Genomic DNA, 20616 nt, shown 5'->3' with positions numbered 1-20616 from the left:
GGATACCAAATGCAGGCAGACTTGACTGATGCTACCACCAGCTGTGAATTTTGGAGGAAGGCATGGGGGAGGGATCTATGGCTCGGGGGTCATCTGAAGGCTGCTAGGAAGCCCCCCTGCTAAAACATCTTCCTTACTATCTGCAGGCAAAAATGGGTAATATTGTTTCTTTGAGGTTTATAGAATTTTGCAATCATGATCTCATTTAGGTCTCACAGAGACCTTATAAGGTGGGTACTAAAGATATTAACCCCATGTTACTGATGAAGAAACAAAGGCTCGCTGAAAATGTAGGTAACTCCTATTATACCATGTATTCAAGAGTTTATCCAGAGTCTACTCTCTATCCAGAGCTAGAACATGTCAGAAGTAGGATTTGAACCAGTTTCTGAATTGGGGGTGGATTAGAATTGTGGCTCTGGTACTTAATAGATTCAGGACCTTAGACAAGTCTTAAATCCTAGAGTCTTTCTACTACACTGTGACCTCAACAAAGCCCTGTGCTAGATGGGGAATTAAAATAAAAAAGATGGGGGAAAAAACAAACAGAGGCAGCCTATGATAGAGTGCCTGACTTTGGGAACTAGCAGTGCTCTATCCAAAATGTTCAAAATTGTTAGCTCAGCAACAGCAATAATTCATATTTACCTACCATTGTAATGTGTGTGGCATAGTTTCCTCTACTAGCTCTATGAGGGGAATGGTATTGTTCAGTCATTTTTCAGTCATATATGACTCTTGGTGACCCTATTTGGGATTTTCTTGGCAAAGATCCTAGAAAGGTTCACTCCAACTTATTTTACAGATGAGGAAACTGAGGCAAATAGGCTTAAGTGACTTGCCCAGAGTCATACAGCTAGTAAATAGTTGAGACCCAATTTGAACTCAGGAAGATGAATCTTCTAGACTACAGGGGCTGAGCCATATCTGCTGTGCCATCTAGCTGCCCTGTGAGGGGGGTAGAGTAGTCATTATTATTCCCATTTTGCAGATGAGATGACTAAGGCTCACCACCACTCAGCACCTGTGTGTCTTGGAGCCCGTCACATTTGGGTTTCATTTTCCTCATCTGCAGAATGAAGGGGTTGAGGAGCAGATAACATCTTCTCTAAGATGCCCAGTTCCCAGTCTAAGACCCTCTGACTCCCATTGAGCTTTGGAGAGGTAAAGGGGGACACAGGCAGAAACTGAACTGGGGTCTTGTGACAGCAAAGTCAACTACTAAGTATTCCCATCCCTGTCAGTGGACGCTGTGAGCAGTTTGACATTCCTTCCAGGTTCTAAGGAGAAAGAGCTAGTTTAGATGGATTCACTCCATTGTCAACTCCTTTCTTTGCGAGTGAGTGGCAACTGCCCAGGAATCTCAATTGTTTCTGCCTTCTCCTTCCCCTCCACTTCCAAATGACAGTCTGGAGAAGTCACTAAGAGAGAAGGAACTTGGAGCCAATCCTGAATTTAATGGAAAGAATAGTGTCTAAAAGCATGATCCTGGCATGGAAAATTCATGAACAGGAGGAGAGGTGTGTGTGTTTGACTCCCGACTCGATGGTTCAGCCAGCTGAAGCACTGGACTTGAGAGACACGGAAATGGGCCTCAGTTTCCTCATTTGTAAAAGTGGGTCCTTCCAAATCGGACATCCTAGTCCATTCTTCCTCCCCCAGACAGGGCTTCTTCCAAGCCATCTTCCACTCACAAATATGTTTTATATAGTATTTGGAAGGATGACTCCTCTCTTGGCCTCAACTTTACTCTCTCTGAAATGGAAATGATAGAGGTCAGGGATGTTGTGGGTCATCAGAAATGGTCGAGTCATGGGTTAAAAAGCCTAAAAAGACATGTAATCATGGGAAAATGTTCTAAATTAATTAATTAAATTAAAAATAAAATAAAATAACTAAATAAAATAATTAATTGAACAAAAAATTAGTTAGTGAAATAATTGAATAAACAAATAAATAAAATTAAATCAATCAATCAACGATCAAAAAATAAATAATTAAATGAAATTTAAGTGAATAAAAATAAATAAATAAAAATAAATAGATAAATGAAGATTAAATAAATAAATGATTTTTTTTAAAGCCTAAAAAGTCCATCGAGCAAGGGTCTGCCTGGAGCATCCACATAGGGGCCTTCCTTTGGATTTCTTGATATTAAATGAATGCTAATGCAGTCTGCTGACTGCACTGAAGCTTTTAAGAGCTCTCGTAGGAACCAGTAAGCACGAGCCTCCTCTATAAAATGAAGTTCTCTTCAAACACAATGGTCAGTGCTGGCTCCCAAAGGCCTGCCTTCAAACACGCTTCTTTACTATTAAGAAATGTTAAATCATAGAGACAGTTGCATGATTAGTGTCAATTATTATATGAGATAGTGTGGCTTAAATCTTTTTTTTTTTAGATACTAGAAGGTACAGGGTAGGCGATGTTTATGGGGAAGTGGTTTTTAAAGGAATTTCCCTTTTATTGTGAATTCAACAACACCAAGAAACATGAACATTTCAGTAAACAAAAAACACGAAGGAAGGCTGAACATAAATTATAAACTTCTACTATGCACAATTTGTTTTTTGTTTTTAAATTCAACATAGTAACAACCAAAGTGCCCCGTGGACCCATGGTTCACATTGAACTTCTCTCCACTTTCTAAGAGCTGCTGCTGCATGAAAATAAAATTTATCAATACACAAAAGAATTTTAAATAAATTCATGTTATTTATGGGATTTGCTTTTTTTTACTATTTAATTTTTGACCCTGATAGGCCCCATTTCCTAAGGAAGTTTAACCCATAAAAATCAATTGCCCCAAGTTGTTCAGAAGAATCTAAACATCACTTTAGGCAACAAAAAGTTCATCTCCTTGTCAGGCATAGAAATAGGGTGCTTAAAAGGCAATACTGGGGCAGTTGGGTGGCTCAGTGGATTGAGAACCAGGTCTGGAGAAGGGAAGTCCTAGCCTTAGACACTTCCTAACTGTGTGACCCTGGGCAAGTCACTTGACCCCAATTGCCTACCTCTCTACTGCCTTGGAACCAACTCTTATTATTGATTCTAAGACGGATGGTAAGGGTTTTGGAGGGAAAGGCAATAGTGGTGTTTTTTAGGGAAGCGGCTGTGTCAGTGAGTAACCCTAGTCTTGAACGACTAGGAAGCTCAGTAGATAGAGTGCCAGACCTGAAGACAGGAGGTACTGGCTTCAAATCTGACCTCACACACTTCCTAGCTATGTGACCCTGAGCGAGTCACTTAATCCATTTCTTCAGCCCTTGTCCTTCTGTTACAGGACAGAAAGTAAGGTTTTAAAAAGAAAAGAAAAAAGAAAAGTGAGAGGTGATCAGGATGACTGAATGTTACTATTTATGAGAAATGATGAATATTTAGGAAAGGTTGGGAAGACTTCTATGAATGATGGAAAATAAAGTAAGCACAACCAGGGTGGGAAATACACAATGCCTACAATATAGAAATGAAATGAACAACTGGCGCCGCTATAAAAAACTGAGTCGTGCAATTATACTGACCAAGCTTGGTCCTGGAGAAGGCAGGAGAAAATGTACCCCCCCCTTCCTTCTTTGAAGAAAGGGGGGCTATACAGTATTGTTAGACTAGATCAATGTGTTGGTTAGTTTCAATGAACTGCTTTTTATTCTCTTTCTTTTTTATTTATTTTATGAGCAACAAATTGTTTGCTAGGAGAAATATTTGGAAATGAAGGCAATAGGAAAAAGATATTTGATAATCTTATCTTTCAAAGGGAAAGTGCACAAAAGGTGCAAACAATGTGCCATAGGAGCTACGAAGGAGAAAACTAAGTAGGAGGGAGGGAGGAGAGGTTTCTCAGAAGAAACAGCATTTGAACTGGGGGAAAAGATCCATTAGGATTGACCTCTGTTGATGGATCTCTATCTTCTGTTTAATTCTAACAATTAATTATTTTTTACATTATCATTGATCAAGACCTATTTCCCTATTATTGATAATTGCACCAGGGTGATCATTTAAAGTCTACATCGCCAATCCTATCCCCATGGACCCATGTGTATTTTTTAGATTATTATGTAGGTTGATATTTTATATTATTTTAATTAATTTATTTAGATATCTATACATATATAAATAAGCATTATTAGATGATATTTTTATATTTTTGATTCCTGAAGAATAAAAATGCAACATGGGCATCTGGAAACCCAGGTGGTGGGGAAGTGGGCACATCACTAGCAGCAGGCATATTTGCAGAGTAAAACCATCCCAAGTCAGCATCAATTCCTTTCTCTTGCTTTGACTTCTGCTTATTTGAAACAGAATATGTATGAAAAAAATATGTATGGAATACCTAGTCTTGTATTGCTCTGTGATGTGGAATTCACAAGATGTATGGGGGAAAAGTTTCTAGACTAGAGAAGGAGGTCAGTTGGCCACTTGTGATTTGGGGTCTTATCGCTGTGTCAAACTTGTGAATTGGAGCCCAAGGCTAGACAATCAGTGGGTTTCCAGCTCTTTGTTAGGATTGATTAATTGGTTAATGGACACTCCAGTAGAGACAGCATAGTAGATAAAGGCCTGTCCCAAGCCAGGATGGCCCAAGGTCAAGTCCTGTATCTGTTGTTATACGCTGGCTGTGAAACCCAACACTTTTTACTACTCAACCTTTTAGTTCCCCAAACAGCCCTCTTACTGTAGCAGAGCAGTTGGGGGGTCTTTAACCCTTTCTGGCCTGCTCTCCTAATTCTGTAGATTGTCTCCACCATGTCATAATACACTCTACACTGTAGGAATACACTCTCCCCCTGCAATTTTCTCACTCTGTAAATCTCTCGTTCTCCTCTTACCTGGATGACTTCTTCTATTGGGCCATTTCCCACGGTCCATCTTTCTCCTCCATCTTCCAGGTCTGAGCGTTTCCCAAGGCTGTTGTGGACCCTCTTCCTCTTCCTCTACCCTTTCTTCCTTGATCTTATCTATTCTCATAAGTTCAGTTGTCACTTCTAAGCAGATGATGCCCAGGTCTCTCCATCTATCTATCTATGTGATTTCTGATGTTTCCTCTGAGCTTCATTCCTTATTCAATCCAATTCAACCTCATTCACATGCCCTTTACTCGCTTGTTCTCTGAGCATCTCCATTACTTGGATGGTACCACCACCCTTTTCGTTACCCAAGTCCAAAACCCAGTCATCGATGGCTCTTCCCCAGGCCACCCCCATCTCTCTAGTCCAATGAGTGGACAAGTCCAATCCATAGCATTTCTTTTTTATCTTCCCCCTTTTCTCTACTTCCAGTTCAATGATGATTTCATCCATCACTGCTTGCTCACCTTGTATGAATTTCTTGGTCCCACAGAAAACAAAAAAGGGCAAGAGCGGGGGGAGGGAGAGCTCTCATAACAAAGAGTAAGGGGCTAAAACAAGTACTTGTCTTGGAGGATGAATAGGGGAAGGGAGAAGGAGCACCCCCACCACTTAGCCCATTGTCATGTGTAATAATACATAATACTTTGAATTATGAATGCATGTCTTATATACTTGACTTATACCACACGAATTTATTTCCATTTAGTTGAATAAGCATCCAGAGCTTTTGTTGTGGTGTCATTTTCAGTCACTTCCAACGCTTTGTGACCCCATTTTGGGTTTTCTTGGCAAAGATATTGGAGTGGTTGGCCATTTCCTTCTCCAGTTCATTTTACAGATGAGAAAACTGAGGCAAACAGGGTAAAAGGACTTGCCTGGAGTCACACAGCTAGTCTATGTCTTTGAACTTAGGGAAATGAGTCTTCCTGGAACTCTATTCACTGAGTCGCCTAAGGGACCTTTATACTACAGATTCTGCAGCTAGAATGAATCATAGTTCTCATTTAGTCCAACCCCTTCATTTTCTAGATGAGGAAACTAAGGCCCAGGGAGACACAAATTAGATGACTAATTGAAGGCGTCCTATTTACCAGCATGTTCTGGTTGGCAAGGATCACATTCCTTTCAGGTGAGCAGGAGGGGAATTTCCCAAATCCCCAGGTGAAGGAGTGAGCAGCGCAGAGTAGGGTTGGGTACCAATCTGTTTGTGATTCCAGATTTCCAGAAATCTGTGACTCACTCCCAATTCTTTAGGCTATATTCCTAACTCTGCCTAGCCTGGTTCCTCTCAGCCACTTTGCAATCCACCTTGAAGGGATTACAAAATTACTGGGGTTGAAGGAGGTGACAGACTGAGGCCTGTTCTTGATTACGACAGAGAGCCAAAGCTTAGGGAACTGACAGCCACTCTCGGTGGCCTGCTTAAGTACGGGCTGTCCTTGGTCTCTCCATCCCTTCCCCCACCCCACCCCCTTTCACTTTTCCCTTAGTATATACACAAAGACACATTCAGTGTCATGAATTATAGTAGTTTGTTTTTCCTCATCTGTAAAATGACGAGGTTAGACGAGACGGCCTCTAAGGCCCCTTGTAGCCCAACATCTGTGAATTGTACCTTTTCTTTTCCATTCTATGGTTCAGTTGGGAAAAAAATTTCCTATTTCTAGAAAGACCATTCAACTTTTTTTTCAAATTATTTTTTGTTCTTCTGAACGTGACAAAGACCAACAAGTGTGAACATTTCCTTCCAAAATAAAGACAAAAGGATTGTATAAGAAACCCCAAATTTCTTATTTATAGCTTGTTTTTAAATAAAAATTTTAAATAATAAATTCAACATGTTAGTTTCAAAGCTCTGTTGCTTCTCTAAATTTCCGTCTGAACTTCCTTCTGTTCAGTTCTGCACATTTTTTTTTAAACCCTTACCTACGGTTTATAGAATTAATATTGTGTATTGGTTCCAGGGCAAAAGACAGTAAGGCCTAGGTAAGGGGAGTTAAGTGGCTTGACCAGAATCACACAGCTAGGAAATATTTGAGGTCATATTTGAACCCAGGTCTTCCCAACTCCAGATCTGGCTCTCTCTCCACTGAGCCACCTAGCTGTCTCCACTTCCATACATTTTTAAAAAATGCATCAATGACCCTCTTTTATATATATACATATTTTAAACTTCATTAACCTTCTCTCTTTCCTCCCGATCCCTTATCTAATCCAAAACAAATAAGCAAAAAACAAACCATCTCCCACATAACAAATCATCACAGTTAAGCAAAACAAATCTAAAAATTGACCTACCTCTGGTCCTATCACCTCAGCCATGGCTGACTCCATTGGAAGTTCTTGAGGTCTTCCCAAAGTGTTTTTCTTTATATTGCTGTTGCTACTCATCATGGAGCATTTATTATATTCTGTGCCTACTGTGTTCCAGGCCCTGAACTCAATAATGGAAATATAACCAAAGGCAAAACCATAGAGGTATTTGGAATTACACAGATTGTTCCCATGAGTCTACTCATCTCAGCAGGTCATACATTTCACTTTCCACCAATTCATGTCTCAGATTTCTTTGAATCCATCTTTTTCATCATTTCCATTCATTCATATAATATAATTTATTCAATCATTCCCTAATTGATGGTCTACCTCTTTGGTTTCTGTTTTTTGCTTCGACAAAAAGTGTTGCTATGAATATATTTGTACATATGAGTCTCTAGCCTTGAGTTCTTCATTTGGGTCTTTGTTGTAGGGCCATATTTTACCCCTTCCTGAATTTCTGAATGAGTGTAGTCAAGAAGCCAATATACATTAGACTTACCGGGATTATCTATCATATATGCCAAAGGGAGTTAGAAGCAGCATGAATCACTAAAATTTGTAAATAAAGCACAAATTTTATTGTAAATCCTAACTATCAAGTTTCTCATCCCAATAAAAATGGATTTAAATGTCTCATTTAAGATTCTAGGCTCATATGATCATTTCTTCTCCTAGAGACAACAAATGGCGTAATACACCCAAGCTCTGGCCAAGATTTTAGTCATTTGAAGTCATTACCTCAGTTTCCTCAATTGTAAAATGAGACCCTCCACAGGGTTTTCCAAAGATATCTTCTTATTACTGCATATTCTTCCCTTGCCATCTTCAACCAACATTCAGATGGCTTCCAATTCTATATCCCCAATCCCTGATTTTTTTCTTGCTCTATTGGTGTGGATTCAAGTGGATGATGCTTCTGGACCTGAATTTAGAAAGCCTTTAGTTCAACTGTGTTTCAGCTCTTTCTTAGTTATATGACCCTGGGTGATCACTTAACCCCCTACCTCAGTTTCCTTATCTGTAAAGCAGAGAAAAGAATAGCCCCTACAAGCGACCAGAATTGTTATAAAGATAGAATGGGGGGCAGCTGGGTAGCTCAGTGGATTGAGAACCAGGCCTAGAGACGGGAGGTCCTAGGTTCAAATCTGGCCTCATCCACTTCCTAGCTGTGTGACCCTGGGCAAGTCACTTGACTCCCATTGCCTAGCCCTTACCACTCTTCTGCCTTGGAGCCAATATACAATATTGTATCCAAGATGGAAAGTAAGGGTTTAAAAAAAAAAGACAGAATGAGCACTTTGTAACCTTAAAGTGCTACATAAATATTATTATTATAGTTGAAGATTTCTGGCTCACTGCCTAGCACCTCCACTTAGATAAGCAGAACATCAAGTGGTCAGAGACCTGGATCAAGAAACCTGCCTCTGACACTTTACTATGGGTCAGTCTGTTAAACTGCCTGAGCCCCTTGGTTTCATCATCTACAAAATGGAAACAAATGGAAGTATCTCCAAATAAAGGCTATTCTGATTGTCAGATGAGATGATGATGTCATCTGCTTTGCAGACCTGAAAGTATCCTGAAACCACCAGTCCCAATTAAATATATTCTTAATGAACTCACTTATCAATGCCAGAACTCTTCTTCAGACTGCAAGGATCTCTGATTCCATCCTCTCTTCATTCTTTGGATCCAGTGTGTGAGTGACTAAGTCCTTGCTTCCTTTGAAATGGCTCCTGTTTTCCTTTACTTTCTTGGGAGGTCTTATTTTTCTTGATAAATTGGTTTTTTTAATCACTTTCATTTCTGAATAAATAAAGAAAAATATATACTATATATGTGTATACATATTATATATAGTATATACTGATACATGCATACTTCCTTCTTCCCGTATCCTTTGAGATATCCCTTGTAACAAAGATATTTTTTTAAACCCTGACCTTCCATCTTAGAATCAATACTTTGTATTGGTTCCAAGGCAGAAGAGTGGCAAGGACTAGGCAATGGGAGTTAAATGACTTGCCCAGGGTCATCCAGCTAAGAAGTAGTTGAGGCCAAATTTGAACCCAAGACCTCCCATCTCTAGGCCTGGCTATTGATTGATACCAAACCACTAGCTGCTCCTGTAACAAAGATTTTTTTAAGGGAAAAAAAAGCACTTTACCAAAACCAATGAACCTATGTCTGATGGTTTATGCAATATTTTACACCAGTAGTTGCCCACCTCCATGAAGAAGGGAGGGAAGTACATTTTTCTTAACTTGTCCCAACTAAGCTTGGTTATGATAATTAGACCACAACATTTAGGATCAGGTTTTTTGGTATTTTTTTTCCCTTCATTTAGAGAGAGAGAAGAGGAGAGAGAGAGAGAGAGAGAGAGAGAGAGACAGAGACAGAGACAGAGAGAGAAAGACAGAGAGAGGGAGAGAGAGAGAAAAAGGGAGAGAGAGGGAGAGAGAGAGATAGAGAGAGACAGAGAGAGAGAGAGAGATTGAAAATGCCTGAGGACTAGGCAGCTAGATAGCATAGTGGGTAGAGCTTCAGGCCTGGAGTTGAGAAATCCTGGATTCAAATCTGCCCCCAAACACTTTGGACCCTGGGCAAGTCACTTAACCCCAATTGCCTAGCCATTACAACTCTTTCTGTCTTAGAAGCAATACTTCCACTTCTAACTACTGCTTCTAAGGCAGATGGCAAGAATTTTTTTAAAAAGAACATTTCTGTGAGATGAATACCACCTCCTACAAAAGCCCTCCAGTTACTAATGCCTCTTCTTCCTTCCCCTAAGGGATTTTCTATTGACTATTTATTTTGTGTGTACTTATTAGAGTTCTTGTTCCTTTTGCTAATTAGTATGTAAATTCCTTGTTTGGGGCTCTGTATATCTCCAGCACTTGACAATTGTAGACACAATTGTGTAGACACAATTCAATAAATGAATTATTGAATAAATCTATTGATCAAATAGCCTTTATAATCTGAAAGTGGGGGGACCTCCGGGTAAACATGGCTGCAATCTAGATGCGAATCGCTTCCTCTCCCTAGCACCTAACAAAATAGACTACCTCAAAAGAGCATAAACATCTCCTTTGGAAGAACAGAGGGACACTCCAGTACCCCACAGAGATGAAATATGTAGGGTTTGAACATTGCCACACTACAAGGAGGAGGAAAAACTTGCACAAAAACGTGAACTGAGCCGTCCTCCCCCCCCCCCCCCATCTCCCCCACTGAACCAGAGTAGGGGATCAGAGCACTCACCAGGACAGCGAGTGAGTGAGGAATGTCTCTGTCTGGGGGGGCACACCAGGGTCCTTGGGATCTAAAGACTGCTAGGAAACGACCTCTCAGGGCAGTTTCACAGGAGAACCCTGCGCACTGCAGAGCATGCAGATGGTGGGGCCCCTGCAAACTGCGAATAGTGAGGAGTCTAGAGAGTCTGTAAAAGCTGCCTAAGGCAAAAGCATTGCCCCTCACCATAGTGAGGGGGGGGCATGCTAGGCTCCCTGGAAACTGACAGGGAATACCAGAGATCCACCCCTCAGAGCGGTTTTACAGGAGATTCCTGCGCACAGGTGAGAAGAGATCACAGAGCACGGGGGCACACTGAGCATGGGGGTGGGCATGCAAACAAACTGCGGAGGCTGGGAAGAACTAGTCTGAGGCAACCTAAATCCACAGAAAACCCGCCCATATCACCCAGACCTTGGACCAAAAAGGAAAGGGGAAAATAACTACCAAAGGGATGGCTCGCATGGCCCAAAATCAAGCCTCCAAGAAAAAAGGGAAAAAAGTGACTATTGAAAACTTTTATGGCGGAAGTACCCAAGGAAAAGAAGAGAAAGAGGATGAAATTCAAACAAAATCAAAACATGCCCCCCAAAATGGAAATTATCCACAAGCTCTGGAAGAACTCAAATTGGAGCTTATCCAAAAGATGGAAACCTTCTGGAAAGAAAAATGGGAAAAAACCCAGAAAGATGTCAGCAATCTGATAGACAAGACCTCACAATTGGAGAAAGAGCTGGACTCCTCTAACAAAAGGGTAGACACCAAAAGGGTAGACCCAAGCTGAAAAACAAATTCAGTCCCTAAAGACCAGAAATAAGCAACTGGAAGATAGTGAGCTTGCAAAACAGCAAGAATTAATAAAGCAAAGCAAAAAAATTAATGAATTAGAAGAAAACATAAAATATCTCACTGACAAGGTGACAGACCAGGAAAACAGAGGAAGGAGAGACAACCTGAGAATCATTGGTCTGCCCAAAAAACCAGAGATAAACAAAAACATTGATGCTGTACTACAGGAGATTATAGAAGAAAATTGCCCACATGTTCTGGAGCAAGGGGGAAAAATAGAACTAGAAAGGGTTCATAGAACACCCTCTATACTAAATCCCCAAAAGACAACCCCCAGGAATGTAATCACCAAATTCAAGAGCTTTCAAGCTAAGGAGAAAATCTTACAAGAAGCCAAGAAGAGGAGCTTCAGATATAGAGGGGCCCCATAAAGATCACACATGACTTAGCAGCTAACACGCTAAGAGACTGCAAAGCATGGAACATGATCTTTAGAAAGGCAAGAGAGCTGGGTCTCCAACCAAGAATCAACTACCCATCAAAACTGACTATATACTTCCAGGGGAAAGTATGGGCATTCAACAAAATAGAAGATTTCCAAGTATTTGCTAAGAAAAGACCAGAACTTAGTGGAAAATTTGATATCCAATCACAGAAAGCAAGAGAAACATAAAAAGGTAAATATGAAAGAAAGGGAAAAGGAGAAAAATCTTATCTTTTTCTTTAAGTCAATCTCTCTTCTATAAGGACTACATTTATATCAAAATAGATATATTAATATGTGGGGAAAACATATTGTGTAACTCTCAAAAATTGTATGCATCATAAGAGTAGTTAGAAGAATCATGCATAGGGAAAGATTGGGGCATCAAGAAGATTTGGTGAAAGGGGGGGGGAAAGACAAAGGGAGGGGGGAATTGTTGATGATACTAAGATTTACTTCAAGAAATAGAGGGGGGGAACTAAATAGAATAATCTTTCCCACACAAAGATACACATGGGAAGGGAAGGGGAAGAATTCTCATATGAGAAGGAGAGGAAGAGAGCATGAAGTGGTATGGCTTAAACCTTACTCTCAATGAAATCAACTCTGAGAGGGAAGAACATCTAGATCCACTGGGATCCTGAATTCTATCTTATCCAACAGGGAAAGAGAGAAAGGAAAATTAAGGAGGGGGGGAGGGAGTATAAAAAGGGAGGGAAGGAGAGGGGGGAGGGGAAGGGAACATAAAAAGGGAGGGGCCATAAAGGGAAGCATATCAAGGGAGGGGACTAGGGGGACTGACCTAAAGTAAATTACTGGTTCAAAAGGTTATAGCTAAAGAAGAAAGGTCAGAATTAGGGGAAGATATCAAAATGCCAGGGAATCCACAAGTGACAATCATAACTTTGGACGTGAATGGAATGAACTCACGCATAAAATGTAGACAAATAGCAGATTGGATTAGAACCCCAAACTCTACCATATGTTGTCTTCAAGAAACACATATGAAGCAGGTTGATACTCACAAAGTCAGAATTAAAGGATGGAGTAAGTCCTTTTGGGCCTCAACTGATAAAAAGAAGGCAGGGGTTGCAATCATGATATCTGACAAAGCCAAAGCAAAAATAGACCTGATCAAAAGGGATAGGGAAGGTAAATATATTCTGTTAAAAGGGATTATAGACAATGAGGAATTATCACTAATCAACATGTATGCACCAAATGGTATAATATCCAAATTTCTAATAATCTGAGGGTGGGAACAGAAGGACAGGGAGAAACACTAATTTGTGTGGTGTTTTGTTTTCCCTTCTAGACTTTTAAGTTCTTAAGGGGCAGGGACAAAATTTGATTTTTCTGTTTCTATGGTACATGTCAACTCTTCAATGGAAGAAAATTCAGACTTTAGTGGAGGCCCAGGTGGCTTTGTAACATCACCATATTATGTCACAGAGGGAAGTGACCTGGGGCATTTGGGGACACACCCAGGGTTGCTGGATGTGATAAATGGTTGGGAGATGATTTGGGTATCCCAAAAGTAAACTTAAAAAAAAAGGGAGACTATAAACTTGAGGGAAGGAAAGAAAATCACCAGCCACCCATATTATTTAAAAAAAAAAAACTCTTATTTTTTATCTTAGAATTAATACTAAGTATCAGTTCCAAGTGGTAAGAGTGAGGCAATAAAGATAAATGACTTGCCCAAAGTCACACAGCTAGGAAGTATCTGAGGCTAGATTTGAACCCAGGACTCTTTCCACTGAACCACATAGTTGTATCCCCCTATAACTTCTTAGTATGTGATTCCTGTTCATGTTCTCTCATAGATCTTTCCTTAGATGATATACTCAACTTCTAGAGGCTTTCTTCTAGATCTTACATTTTGTGGTTACTAATGATGGTGTCATCTTAGTTATTCCCTTCACTGACTCTTCTAGAGGCTGGAATAAAGAAATCAAGACTGAATAGGCTGATTGACTTAGAACAGGTTTTACCAAGCTCCTGTAATGCATACCTCTGCCCTGAAGAACTGAATATGTAAGAAATTACCTAACTCTAAAATCTAACTCTAAAATACTTTTCATCACCCCAGACAGGATTAGCTAATATAATCTAATCTTAAGGATCCTTTGTGTCTCTTTGATTTCTCCAGTTCTATCTCGACCCCTCCCAATAGTCTCAAGTGTTGAACATATTGTCAGTAGTCCATCCTTTCCAATACTCCCTAAAGTATATATAGGATCCCAAGTTCTTCAGTTCAGTGGAAATTCCCAGTAATTATATTACTGGCATCTTTTCAGAGACTGTGGTCATCCCAGGACATTTGGATCTATGTGATGGTGTCTGTGATCATTTGTCTCCCTTGTCCTGATTAAAGATTTGTTCTAATATAACTACTCTAGTAGTCTAGTTTTTTTCAGGTTGACACCAATTACTCAAGCTACCCATCTGTTAACCCTAGTTTTCCCTATGTGATGTCCTTTTTCAACCATACACATTACTTCAGTGTAGTTATTTGTCCATTTTTGAAGAGGATCAACAAAATAATAGGGGCTTGACTTGCTCATGAGTTGGATTTAAGTGAGACAGAGTTTTGAAAATTTGTCAGCCTCACTCTCTTCCAGTCATCAAAGGACACAAGTCATGATAATTGGGGAGAGCCAGGGATGAAGTGGATGATCTTGGCATCTTTGAGATCTGAACAAGCTCTTACTGCTATATCCCTTTTCAGAATGTCTTACATGTGTTCATCATTGAAAATATGGTGGAAGAAGGTTTTGACTACCATATCCACTCATTGCTCTTTGGCTCATTTCCATCTTTGATTCTTTGGAAATTTAGTATTGTAATATATCATATATTATATTGCAATAGAAATAATATCATCATGTATAATAATATGTATAATATTATATAATCTATCACAAGAATATTGAAGTTGAGAAGAGATCAATCTTTGTGTTAAGAAGCATCTTGAGATTGTTGGAAGCAATTCCTAATTTCACAAATGCAATCAACTCATTCCCTTGGTCCTTGCTAATTCTCAGCCTAATTCACTATTCCTCTACAGAAGTGATGGCAATCCTTTTAGAGATGAAGTGCTGGGTCCCACCCCACAGATCACCTCCTCCCACCCCCATTACCCCATACAGGGAATTGGGGGAGGAGGTATTCCCATTGGGCTGTTGGGCAGGCACATGGAGAGGGGAGGGGAACAACTCCATCCTGAATCTCTCTGGCTTTCTAATAATGAACTCTGGCTGGCATGCTCACAGAGAGGACTCTACGTGCCCTTTCTGGCACATATTCCATAGGTTCGCCATCATGGCCCTACTGTGTCTGTTGCTATTTATGTATCAGTATACTTAGCGGTCATTGTTTTTGCCATCCTACCACATATCACCTTTTGAAAATAGGCATTATTTCATGCATTTAGTTCCCAATCCCCATGTAAGTAAGCTCTCTGAGGGCAAGAACTACTTCCTGCTTGCAATTATAGTCTTACCGAGTAACACACTACCTGGTATAATAAGCACTTAATAAACCTTCATGACTCAGTTAATAAATAGCTAAATCCCCATTTCAAATCCAGAGCTCTTCTCATTATAAATCAACAAGAATTTATTAGAGCACCTATCATGTACAAAGGTGCTATGCAATGAGCTGGGACATACAAAGACAAAAACCATCCTTGCCCTCAAGGAATTTATACTCTAACTCAGAAGACAACAGATATACCTTACCAAACTCTAAACTCTACTTCTAAAGCATCAATCAGAAATCCAATGATTAATTTCACAGCATCAATGACTTTTTGAAGACATGCTTCAATATATATCCCACAGAGAAATCCTCAAGAAAATGCACAGGGCAAAGTGGTCATCTAAACTCTGCATGAAGATTGTCAAGGAGGGACAAGTTGTTTCTTCCTAACAAGGCCAAGCATTCTACTTCCTTAAAATTCTTGCTATCAGGAAGCTTTTCTTGACATCAACCTGAAACTTGTCTTTTCTTCTTCAAATTCTAAACCTTGCTCCTTGGTTTTGTCCTCTGGGGTCAACTGGAAGAAGTTTCATCCTTTCATACATACATATTCATACAACAGACTTGTAAATATGAGGACCACAGTTAACATTATGCCCTCCTTCCCCCAAAGCAGACTTTATTTTTCCAGATTGAACATTCCTGGTTTCTTCAAAAGATTCTTATAAGATAGACTCATAGTGCTTTATTTACTATTCAGCATGTCTTCCTCTGCTCTTCCTAACATGTGGCATTCAGAACTGAATGAAACATTCCAGACATATATCTAAGGCAGAATAATACCTCCCTTTTCCTGGAAGTTTTACCTTTCTCTACAGTCCAAGATTACATTAGCTTTTTTGGTTGCCACATTATCCTACTGACTCACAGCTTGCACAGTCCATTGGGAAATCCCTCCCAATTCTTTTCAACTTCAGTTGACTATCTTCTAGTTATCCTTGCATACATGTAGTTTGCACTTTACAGTTGTCTTTCCCATTAGATTGGAAGCTCTTTGAGGATAGGTAGTTGATCCACAGAAGGTGCTAGATACTTAACTGCTAATTTACCTCCTGCATCTTGTTCATATGAATATTAGTTAGTTGAACCCAAGCATAAGGTTTTACATCCTTATGAATATCATCTTCTTGAATTCGGGATGAATCTGTCAAGGTTTTTTGGGGGTCCCGTTTCTGCTCTCCAGTGTTCCGTGTCCCTTCTCCTCCCAGGCTCGTGCCATCTGCAAACTGGATAATGTGCCCTCCAGAATTTTTATTAAAAACAAACAAACTGATTACAATAGATAACAATCGAAAGACTTTTAGGTGTCTTTAGATCTCTTCTCAAAAGGAAGAAAGGACCAGAGTCAAAGGAAGGCTCTGAACGTCACCACCCTTTCTCACAAAACCGAGCCCGGTCAGCACACACGTGCAATTCATTCTCCCGCGCCTGCGCCCATGTAGGCGGAAAATAACTTTTTTTCTACCGGGTTTCCTACTTCATTGAAGTTCCTCCCTCAAATCCAAATGTAGCCAATCAGAGAGTCCGAGACCTTTGGAGACGTGGGGCGCACGCGGGAGGGTGCCATCTCATTTGCATAGTCCCACCTCTCCGCCCCCTCCACCTCCGGGGCGGGGATTGTCCTCTAAGCATTTCGCGCTGCCACCTGATTGGTCGTTTCTCACCCAGCCCTGGGTTTCCCTCCCTCTCCCTCCCGCGGGCTCTCTCAAAAGTGAGGGCGGCGCCAAGTAGGCAGGTACCGCCTCTTTTCTTTTTGCCCTCCCTCCTCCTCTCCCTTCCCCTTCCCATTCCCTTTCCCTTCTCTGGGCGCGCGTGCGCGCTTCTACCGCCCTCCCCCTCCCCTCCCCCGCGCCCGCCCCGCACGTTGAGCGTCTCGCTCTCTCCTGCCCCCTCCCCCCCGCCCTTTCCTTTTCCCCTCTGGCTGAGGAGCTGGTGGCAGCGGCAGGAGCGGCCGGAGCCGGGGCTGGGGCCGGAGCCGCAGCAGACGCCGGGGCCGCCGCCGCCGCCACCCTTCGCGTGCGCACGGAGCCGTCGCCGCCCGCGGGGCCCCGAGCGGAGCGCGGCCGAGCGGAGCGTACCACCGGCGGGCCGCGCGCAGGGGGGACAGCCGGGGCCCGCCCCGCCAGCCCGGGCGCCTGAGGACGCCGAGGCGGACGCCGGACAGCGGCCGCCGGGGGCGCTGCTGCGGTCCACGGGAGCCGGCGCTGAGGAGGCCGGCGTGAGGCGGGAGCCGGGGCCCCGAGGAGCGGAGTCCTCGCCGGCCGCCGCCACCGCGGCCATGGCCGAGACCGAGGAGCGCAGCCTCGATAACTTTTTCGCTAAGAGGGACAAGAAGAAGAAGAAAGAGCGGAGCAGTCGGGCCGCGGGCGCCGCAGCTGCCGGGTTAGCCGGCGCCGGGGCCGCGGGGGCCGGGGCCGGGGCCGCCTCGGCCGGAGGTGGCGGGGCCGGAGGCGGCGGCGGGGGCGCCCGGCCGGCCGAAGGGGCGGCTGGGGCCGCGGGGGGCGCGGGGCCCGGAGCGGCCACCAAGACCAAGGTGAGCAGAGCGGGCGGGCCACGCCGCCTTAGGCCGCGCCGGGGCCCGGGGCCTGGGCGGGCGGGCGCGGGCTCCCCTCCCCCTCTTTCCTCCCCACCATGTGTCCGCGCAGGGGGCGGTGCCCGCGGCGTGGCCCAGACCGGGCGCCCACGTGATGCGCGTGTCCGCAGGCCGCGTGGGACCTCCGGCCAAGCCTCTCCTACCCCGTGGTGGGAAATCGGAGGTGGCTCCTGCCCTCCGCCCCAAATCTCTGCCCCTGGGAGGAAGTCCCCATCGGAGAAAATCAGCTCGGACTCTGCTTGGTGGCAATTTAAGCGCTTCCTTTTCACGCCCCCTTCTCCTGGCTTAGGGACACGGAATGAATGCAATCACTAGGCACTCCTCTTCTTGCTGAGGGCCTCGGGCTTGAAGCAAAGCCAATCGTAAGGGGGGGAAAATCCAGTTTCATTTAGAAGTAACGGTGTTTACTGGATGTGGTTGACCTAAAGGCGATAGACAAGGTCTCTGGATTGAGAAAAAGAAAAGGCTTGTCCAGAGGCAAATAGTACTGGGACTTTTACATGTTATATTTGAGACCAAGCCTTCCTTGGTCTTGGGCATTTGCCACAGTTGAAGTGTCTTTTAAAACCATTATCTGAAAAGTCGGTTTTTAGGCCTGGGAGGCCCTCCTGTGACCCAACTTCCCTGAGCTTCCATTTCCTCCCCTAAAATAGGGGTTAGGCCAGATGATGACAAAACCTAATGGTTATTAACTTTAATGAGGAGTATTTGTTTTCCAGGATGAAGACGAATGGAAAGAATTTGAGCAAAAAGAAATCGATTACAGTGGGCTTCGAGTTCAAGCAATGCAGATAAGGTACAGGTGGTTTTTTTAAGTGTTATTTCAGGGATAGGCGTTTTTAATTTTTTTAATTCCTAAGATGCATTATGATGAAATTGAATTTAGAAATAGACTTTAAAGCAATAATGGATTTAGATATATCTCAAAGTTATATTTCTCCTATTTGCCCAATATCAATATTCCCTTTCCACTAGGGGAAAAAACTACCAAATTCTGAAGTCTTCTGGAAAGCTAGTTTAATATATGCCCTCCTTAGTATTGGAAATCATAGAAAATAATGCTTAAAATAACAATTATAACTCCTTTATTAGGCTGGCACTACTTTTGACATCTAAAGTAGTGTGTGTGCCTCCCTTTTTCCTTAATAAAACTCAATCAACAGAGATGTTAGAACTAATTTAGTCTATATAACATCTTAGTAACTTAAATAACTGGAGGTAATACATTATTTTAAACATATCCTAGATGAGTCAAAGAATGCCACAATATTCTGTTTACATAGCTAAAAACATTCAGATTTTTTATTTAAATAAGAAAATACTTAAGTGTGGCTGTATTCATAATATTCACTTGTCTTCCTTTTGAAGTCTGCTTTTTGAGAATACTGGTGGCAGCTTCACTTAGAATGTAATGTTAGGCTCTTTATAATATAAACCTCTTATTTTACAGGTAGTTTATTGACTAAAAATTTTGTTTTTAAATAAAATCTTTGGGAGTAGAAAGCTCATCACAAATTTGCCTCTTTAGGAAATGGCATTTCTGTTTTTAAATTCTCTAACAAATTATAAAGTCACTTATTAGTAAAAGGTTAAAACGCTTAAGTTAAATCTAAGTTTTATTTTCAGGTCTGATTTGTTGGGTGTTCTGAGTATCTAAGGGGACAGAGTGGATATTGGATAGAGTCCTGGAATTGGGAAAGTATTCTGCCTCTGGTTCTTTGTTGTGCTTTAAGTACTCACCACCTATAAAATACTTGGGAATGATTTATACCTGCCTTATATAGGTCAAACGAACTCTGCTGTGATGCATGTAAAATAATAATGCAAGCCCTTAAATGTCAGCTGTTGAGAAATCTTATTCTTGAGCCTTTCCTGTAAAACTAAAAGCTCCCTAAAATTGGTCTTCTGTTCCACTCAAAACTGTGCTTGTCTTTGAGGGTACTGACTGATTAGTTGACAGGGTAAACTGATATTTGGCATCCTATGTAGGCTCTGCTCACGTGCAGGAATCTGGGGGAAGACCTGAATGGAGATATAATTGTAATTATCCATTTTTTTGGTTTGGATCCATTGATTTTTGCACAATTTATTTGCAGAGAAGATAGGGCTTTAAATTAAGGAAAAAATTACATTAGCATGTGTGATTGAAGAAAATTGGGCACAGAAAGGAAGATAAAGCATGAAGATAACATTACTAAATCTGAATTCCAGATTCAATTTTAAAGCTGATAAATTATCCTTTATTTGGAACTGCTACTTTTGCTATGATCAATCCTTCTATCACAGATTATACTTTTAATAACCTGCCAGAGGTTCAGCATTTCAGTGTCTTCATTTTACTCCAAGCCAACACTATGAGGACTTATTTTCCATTTAGTAATAAGATCCCACAAGTAAAACTTGGCAGTTACCCATCTAAAATGCATTCCTCAGGAAAAGGGACTTAATATGAACCAGGTCAAATAGTATTTTTGGAGGGGGGGCATATTGTCTGTGCCATTTTATCTCTAAAAGGCCCAAGGATGGGAAGTTCAGGGGGTCAGGCTCACAATTGCATATTGTTTGTCTCGGGCACTGTTAGATGAAAACTTTTGAATCACATTCTTGAGTCAGCTTGTTAAGGAACATCGTCTAATAAATTTCATAGAACAATCTCCTTACTAGCTATTTACTTGTTCTGTGCACTCTGAAATGTAATTGAGAGCTGCTGAACAGCCAGTTGAGGAAAAGATGGTGGGAAT

General features: G+C 41.7%; 1 protein-coding gene and 1 long non-coding RNA gene across 8 annotated transcripts in view; one reads left to right on the top strand and one right to left on the bottom strand.

Moving 5' to 3' along the window:
• Positions 1 to 1422: 1422 nt before the first annotated feature.
• Positions 1423 to 16927, bottom strand: LOC130454660 (uncharacterized). Of its 2 annotated transcripts, none has more exons than XR_008912465.1 (3): positions 16089 to 16927; positions 8796 to 8978; positions 1423 to 1755 (listed from the first exon to the last, which is right to left on the bottom strand). It is a non-coding gene; the product is annotated as an uncharacterized LOC130454660 (long non-coding RNA). The 2 variants fall into 2 exon arrangements; XR_008912466.1 differs by having other exon boundaries at positions 16151 to 16926.
• Positions 16928 to 17007: 80 nt separating this feature from the next.
• The window catches only part of CDV3 (CDV3 homolog), a 36739-nt gene continuing 33130 nt past the window's right edge, over positions 17008 to 20616 (top strand). For 2 of the 6 annotated variants that reach the window (XM_056800230.1, XM_001379634.3), the window contains exons 1-2: positions 17008 to 17815; positions 18595 to 18671. In XM_056800230.1, the coding sequence (XP_056656208.1) occupies positions 17561 to 17815; positions 18595 to 18671 (332 nt within the window). In that variant the 5' untranslated portion in view covers positions 17008 to 17560. Of the gene's footprint in view, positions 17816 to 17971; positions 18118 to 18162; positions 18238 to 18594; positions 18672 to 20616 lie in introns of those variants that run through there. The other 4 variants (XM_007505087.2, XM_007505086.2, XM_007505089.3 and 1 more) reach the window with 4 other exon arrangements.

Source organism: Monodelphis domestica, chromosome 5 (assembly GCF_027887165.1).
Source record: "Monodelphis domestica isolate mMonDom1 chromosome 5, mMonDom1.pri, whole genome shotgun sequence".
Lineage (NCBI taxonomy): Eukaryota > Metazoa > Chordata > Mammalia > Didelphimorphia > Didelphidae > Monodelphis > Monodelphis domestica.
This window is presented reverse-complemented; position numbering and strand designations above follow the sequence as displayed.